We start from the raw sequence: 7,412 nt of genomic DNA on the forward strand, positions 1-7,412 counted from the left end.
ATTAAATTACATCTTGTATTTGAATGCTTTCATTAATGCTTTTATTTTAAGTTCTAAGTCTTTCCCAAGAGCCGAGTCTTGGGATTTGTACTTTGGATTTGGTAAAAGTAAGGCCAGAATTTTCCATTTTTGGATTGGTCTGAAAGCGGGAGAATTTCCATGAAGTATCTACGAAGGTGAGAAAGTCCTCTCAAGCTTCTGGAAATCAGGTAGCTGATTGACAATTGGTAAATTTCCTATTGGAATTAGAACCACAGACAGGAAGCCCACCTGCCTGGTGCTGCCAAACAATCAGAGAATCCACAGTTCAGGAATTCAGCAATGGCACAGCAGAGGCTGTGTTTACTGTTTGAAAAACAGTGCCCGTAATCCTTTAATTATTACCAACAGGAAAGCTAAGTATTACCTGGGGGTATTTCTAAGGTTGGGAGGGAGCTGTGGAAAGAGGCGGGCAGGTGCTGCCAGAAGCAGAAGAGCAGCTGTCAATGATTACACCACCCCCTCCCTCAACCCCTGTGCTAGTTTGCTGGTTGTGCACATATTAATGCTGATTGATGAATCCCTGAAACTGACAGCTTAGCCACACTGGTTAACCAGTTGGGTAGACCGACTATCTGATTTCATGTCTGGAGATGAGATAATCACACAGATAAGTGGCACAGAAATAGTCATTAAGAGGGTCTTTATTGGCAGTAGGGCAGAAGGTTGAGATAAGGACTTCCCATCCAAAACATTATTAGGGCAAGGTTGAAAAGGTGGCAGTTCCTGCCTGTCACCATCCTGTCTTCCACACTTCCCAGCTCCAGGCCTGGAGGATTCACCAACGACTCGAATCTCTCCATTGGCATTGTTAGCACTTGGCAGATAAACAAAAATGTGTCCAAATGAAGTCATTAAGTTTTTCTTAAAACAACTCAGGTGCACAAGGATTAAAAGAAACCAACCAGCAATTAGACCTCTTAGCTTTTGGTACGAGTTTAAAAAGAACTTAGCAACATATACAAAGCCGAGAGAAAGCAGACATATAATTAATTCCCATTTCAAAGTTATACACTATCCTTGTTTTTAAATGATCTCTTAGTTTTATATTGTAATTGCTTAGTAAACTTATAGTAAATTAGAAAACATTAAAATTCAGTCGGTTGAAGTGTGGAGTTTTCCAACGAAATGCTGAAACAAGATGAAAAGTGTGCAAGTAGCAAGAACAAAGTCATTGGAACAGGTTTAGCTGGAATAATGTGCAAGAGTGTGAATGAAGTAAGATCTTTCATTTATATTAGATTAGCTGGTTAAAGAAGATTTAGCAGGTATATTTAATGGCATTTTGAATGTAAAGTGCTTTTTTCAAGAGCATGTTATGTATGATTTGGTCTCCCCTGCAATAGGAAACATGTTGTAAAACTTGAAAGAGTTCAGTAAAGATTTACAAGGATGTTGCCAGGTTTGGAGATTTTGAGCTATAGGGAGAGGGTGAATAGGCTGGAGCTATTTTCCCTGGGGCATCGGAGGCTGCGGAGTGACCTTATAGGGGTTTATAAAATCATGAGGGGCATGGATAGGGTGAATGTCCAAGGTTTTTTTCACAGGGTACGGCAGTCCAAAACTAGAGGGCATAGGTTTAAGGTGAGAGGGGCAAGATTTAAAAGGGATGGGGAAACTTTTTCACGCAGAGGGTAGTGCATGTATGAAATGAGCTGCAAGAGGAAGTCGTGGATGCTGGTACAATTAGAACATTGAAAAGGCATCTGAATGGATAAATGAATGGGGAGGGTTTAGAGGGATATGGGCCAAAAGCTGACAAATGGGACTAGATAAATTTAAGATGTGTGGCTGGCATGGACAAGCTGGGCCAAAGCATTTGTTTCTATGCTGCACATCTCCATGACTCTGCAATTGCATTTTTGTTGCAGGTTCCTGCTCTTGGATTGTGCTGCTGTGAAGAAGTCAAAGAAACAAAGAAGTGGCAAATGATTGAACCCCCCATCAGGACACTGACTCATGGACCCAACGCAGCTTTTAGTTGGAAAGACACCATACAAATTTAAGGACATTACAGTGAATGCATAATTTCTTACCATTGAATTAATCTTCACATGTAATTGGCAAATAGTTTGATAACTGAAGTCTAATTTAGTTATAACTCTGAACGAGTATGAGAAATAGGAGTAGATTATTCAGTGTTGAACCTGCTTGTCCATTCACTCTGAACACTTGATTCTACCTAGACTTGATTCTAAAGTCTAATTAGTCTTGAATTCACTCTATGACTGAGCATCTATAGTGCTCTGAGGTAGAGAATTCCAAGAGCTGTCAACATCACAAATGACAAAATTATTTCTGATTTCAATCTTAAATTATTCTTGTCCTGAAATTATTTCATGAATTTGAGGTTTTAAATTGGAAGCAAGAATTTCTTGGCATCCAGACCTTTCAGGTTCCTGAGAATCTTAAAGGTTTCAATGAGATCACCTTGTATTCTTTTTAACTCAAGCGAGGAGAAGTCTGTTTTACTAATCTCTCATCATAGGACAACACCATCTTCCCAAGAATTAATGTTTATACGAATGTTTACGCCCTTAGCTAAGCCTGCAGAATTGAGCACAAATTACTGACATGGATAGGAAATTAGTTGGGTGGCAAGAAACAGAGTTGGTGTAATGGGTAAGTACTCAAATTAGCAGGACACGATTAGTGGTGTCCCTCAGTGATGCCTGTTGGGGCCTCAATTATTCACAACATTCATTAATAATTTGAATAAGGGCATTAAAAAGTCAAATATCCAAATTTGCTGGCGATACAAAATTGGGCATCATTGTTTACTGTGTTGACAATAGCATAAAATTACAACAGGATATTGATAGATTGGGTAAATGGGCAAAACTGTGGCAGATGATTATAATACAAGCAACTGTGAGGTTAACCCTTTCATACCTAAAAAAGAATAGATCAGGGTATTTTTTTTTTAAGAAGGCACAAAGTTAAATACAGTGGATGCCCAATGAGATTTAGGGCTCCAAATGCATAGCTCTTTAAAATGCCATGAACAGACGCAGAAAATAGTCAAGGCAACTTATGGATGCTTCTCTTTATATCTAAAGGGCCAGAGTAGAAAGATGCAAACATTATTCTGAAGTTATACAAAACCCTACTTCGACCCCACTTAAGAGTGCTGTGAGCAGATCTGGGCACCAGACCTCGGGAAGGATGTTTCGGCCCTGGAAGAATTCTATGCCAGTTTATAGGGATGATACCTGAACTTCAGAGGTTACATTATGAGGACATATTACACAAATTAGACCTTTATTGTCCGGAATTTAGAAGATTAAGGGGTGATCTAGTCGATGTTTTCAGGATATTAACAGGGAAAGACTGGGTAGATAAAGATAAACTATTTCCACTGGTTGAAGATTCTAGAACCAGATGGTAGAGTCTAAGGATTAGGGCCAAACCATTCAGGAAATATGTTAGAAAGCACTTCTACACACAAACAATAATGGAGATTTGGAACTCTTTTCCTCAAATGGCAGTCAATACTAATTCAATTGTAACATTTAAATTTTTATCTACCTTTATGCATTTTAAGATCGCCGGCACCTCCTCTTCTGTAATGTGGATATTTTTCAAGACATCACTAGTTACTTACCCAAATTCCCTAGCTTCCATGTCTTTCTCCACAGTAAATACTGACAAGAAATATTTGTTCAGGGGTTCACTCATCTTCTGTGGCTCCACACATAGACAACCTTGTTGATCAATAAGGGGCCCTAATCTCTCTCTACTCTTTTGTCCTTAATGTACTTGTAGATTTTAGATGGTTTAGATTTTCTTTTACCTTATCTAGCAAAGCTATCTCATTCCCCTTTTTTGCCCTCCTTATTTCCTTCTTAAGTGTACTCCTACACCCCTTCCTCAAGGAATTCAGTTGATCCCAGAGGCCTATACTTGACCTCCTTTTTCTTGACCAGAGCCTCAGACCACAGCAACATGTTGACTCAGAAGTGCCCTTTGAAATGGCCTAGCAAGACACACAGTTGAATTAATTGCTTAAAAAGGAAGAAAGGAATGAAATCAGATGGACCACATTACAGAATAGGAGGTGCTGGTGATCTTAAAATGCGTAAAGGTAGATAAATCCCTGAGATCTGATCTGACAAAAAATAGACCTGGACACTGGAAACAAAAGCAGCAATCATAGCCCTGTCACGCAGTGTGCCACAGAGATCAGTGTTGGGTCCATTGTTATTCATCATTTATACAAATGATTTGGATGAGAATTTAGGTGGTCTGTTTAGTAAGTTTGCGGATGACATCAAAATTAGTGGTATGGTAGACGTGAAGAAGATTATCTGGCAATGCAGCAAAACCTGATCAATTGGGCCAGTGGGCTGAGGAATGGCAAACAGAGTTTAATTTAGATGAATGCAAGGTGTTGCATTTTGGTAAGGCAAATCAGAGCAGGACTTACACCACCAATGGTAGGGCCCTGGGGAGCATTATAGAAAAAAGAAATCTGCGGGTACAGATTCAAAGTTCCCTAAAAACGGAGTCACATGTAGACAGGGTGATATAGAAGGATTTCAGCATAACAAGGTGTAGAGCTGGATGAACACAGCAGGCCAAGCAGCATCAGAGGAGCAGGAAGGCTGATGTTTCAGGCCTGGACCCTTCTTCAGAAATGGGGGAGGGGAAGGGGGTTCTGAAGTAAATAGGGAGAGAGGGGGAGGCGGATAGAAGATGGATAGAGGAGAAGATAGGTGGAGAGGAGACAGACAGGTCAAAGAGGCGGGGATGGAGCCAGTAGAGGTGAGTGTAGGTGGGGAGGTAGGGAGGAGATAGGTCAGTCCAGGGAGGACGGACAGGTCAAGGGGGCGTGATGAGGTTAGTAGGTAGGAGATGGGGGTGGGGCTTGGGGTGGGAGGAGGGGATAGGTGGGAGGAAGGACAGAATAGGGAGGCGGGGACGAGCTGGGCTGGTTTTGGGATGCGGTAGGGGGAGGGGAGCTTGTGAAGTCCACATTGATACCATTGGGCTACAGGTTTCCCAAGCGGAATATGAGTTGCTGTTCCTGCAACCTTCGGGTAGCATCGTTGTGGCACTGCAGGAGGCCCAGGATGGACATGTCGTCTGAGGAATGGGAGGGGGAGTTGAAATGGTTTGCGACTGGGAGGTGCAGTTGGGAGGTCATGTTCACCTGCACATCTGCTAATGTGGTATACTGCATCCACTGTTCCCGTTGTGGCCTCCTCTACATCGGGGAAACCAAGCGGAGGCTTGGGGACTGCTTTGCAGAACACCTATACTCGGTTCGCACTAAACAACTGCACCTCCCAGTCGCGAACCATTTCAACTCCCCCTCCCATTCCTCAGACGACATGTCCATCCTGGTCCTCCTGCAGTGCCACAACGATGCCACCCGAAGGTTGCAGGAACAGCAACTCATATTCCGCTTGGGAACCCTGCAACCCAATGGTCTCAATGTGGACTTCACAAGCTTCAAAATCTCCCCTCCTCCTACTGCATCCCAAAACCAGCACAGCTCGTCCCCACCTCCCTAACCTGTCCTTCCTCCCATCTATCCCCTCGCCCCACCCCCATCTCCTACCTACTAACCTCATCCCACCCCCTTGACCTGTCCGTCCTCCCTGGACTGACCTATCTCCTCCCTACCTCCCCACCTACACTCACCTCTACTGGCTCCATCCCCACCTCTTTGACCTGTCTGTCTCCTCTCCACCTATCCTCTCCTCTATCCATCTTCTATCCGCCTCCCCCTCTCTCCCTATTTATTTCAAAATCCCCTTCCTCTCCCCCATTTCTGAAGAAATGTCTAGGCCCGAAATGTCAGCCTTCCTGCTCCTCTGATGCTGCTTGGCCTGCTGTGTTCATCCAGCTCTACACCTTGTTATCTCAGATTCTCCAGCATCTGCAGTTCCTGCTATCTCTGAAAGGATTTCAGCATGCTTGCTTTCATCAGTCAGAGCACTAAATGTAGGAGTTGGGATGTCTTGTTGCAGCTGTACCAGATATTGGTGAGGCCACATTTGGAGAACTGCATGCAGTTCTGTGTGCCCACCTATAGAAAGGATATTACTAAACTAGAAAAATTGCAGAAAAGATTTACTAGGATGCTACCTGAGCTGGAAGGTTTGAGTTATAAGAAGAGGTTGGATAGATTGGTAATTTTTACCCTGGAACATGGGAGACTGAGGAGTGACTTTATAGACGTTGATAAAATATGAGAGGCACAGATAGTATAGATAGCCAACAGCTTTTCCCCATGGTAGGGAAGTCTAAAACTAGAGGATATATGTTTAAGGTGAGAGGTGAGATACAAAAAAGGGGCACTATTTTCACACAGTGGGTGGTGAGTGTCTGGAATTGGCTGCCAGAGGTGATGGTGGAAGCGAGTACAATTTCACCATTTAACAAACATTTAGACAAGAACATGGATGGGATAGGTATGCAGGGATATAAACCAAACACAGGCAAATGGGGCTAGTTTAAATTGTGAAAACTGGGCTGCATGGACAAGTTGGGCTGAATGGCCTTTATCCATGCTGTAGACTTCTATGCCGGTATGACCCTTGATAAGTCCTCATTAGTAACATCAGGGAGCTAGTACCAAATTGAGAGATTGTTTCACAGACTAGTCAAGCAACGCCTGATATAACCATACTCAGAGAATCATAGTACACAGACAATGTTTCAGACAGCATCATCATCCTCCGTGGGATATGTCATGTCCAACTGAAAGGACATGCCCAGCAGAGGTGGTGGCACATAGACAGTTTTGCAGCAGTTGTCCTGTGAGTCCTCAACATTAACTCCAGACCCCGTGAAACTCACGATGTCAGAGGCAAACATAGGCAAAGAAACCTCCTGCTGATTACCACATACTGCCTTTCCTCAGCTGCTGAAAGAGTACTCCTCCATGTTAAGCAACACTTGGAGGAAGCCATGAGGATGGCAGAGGCACAGAATGTACTTTGGGTGAGGGATTTCAATTACCCACACCAAAGATCACTGCAGCAGCACTACTGAAAGAACATAGAACAGTACAGCACAAAAATAGGCCCTTCGAAAACTATTCATGTTATATATTAATGATGTGAAGGAACTGAGAGCATTGTTGTTACATTTGCAGATGACACAAAGATATGTGGAGGGATAGATAGTGTTGAGGAAGCAGGACGCTGCAGAAGGATTTAGACAGGTGGGACAGAATACAAAGAAGTGGCTGATAGAATACAGTGTTGAAAAGTGTCAATCTAAGCGCTTTGATAGGAAGAAGAGGCATAGACTGCATTCTAAATGGGAAAGGTTTTGGAATTTTTTTCTAAAATTCATTCGTGGGGCATAGGCACTGCTGATTGGCCAGCATTTTATTGCTAGTTGCCCTTGGGAAGGTGGTG

The 7,412-nt window shown here is 43.0% G+C and overlaps 1 protein-coding gene across 1 annotated transcript in view; it reads left to right on the top strand.

Annotated features, from left to right (window-relative positions):
* The window catches only part of LOC109928214 (ubiquitin-associated and SH3 domain-containing protein A), a 138,368-nt gene extending 135,986 nt beyond the window's left edge, over positions 1-2,382 (top strand). The window contains exon 14 of the mRNA XM_048603146.1: positions 1,911-2,382. Coding sequence (XP_048459103.1) covers positions 1,911-2,045 — 135 coding nt within the window. The 3' untranslated portion in view covers positions 2,046-2,382. The remainder of the gene's footprint in view (positions 1-1,910) is intronic.
* The last annotated feature ends 5,030 nt before the right edge of the window (positions 2,383-7,412 follow it).

The sequence above is a fragment of the Rhincodon typus genome, chromosome 11 (assembly GCF_021869965.1).
Source record: "Rhincodon typus isolate 14 chromosome 11, sRhiTyp1.1, whole genome shotgun sequence".
Lineage (NCBI taxonomy): Eukaryota > Metazoa > Chordata > Chondrichthyes > Orectolobiformes > Rhincodontidae > Rhincodon > Rhincodon typus.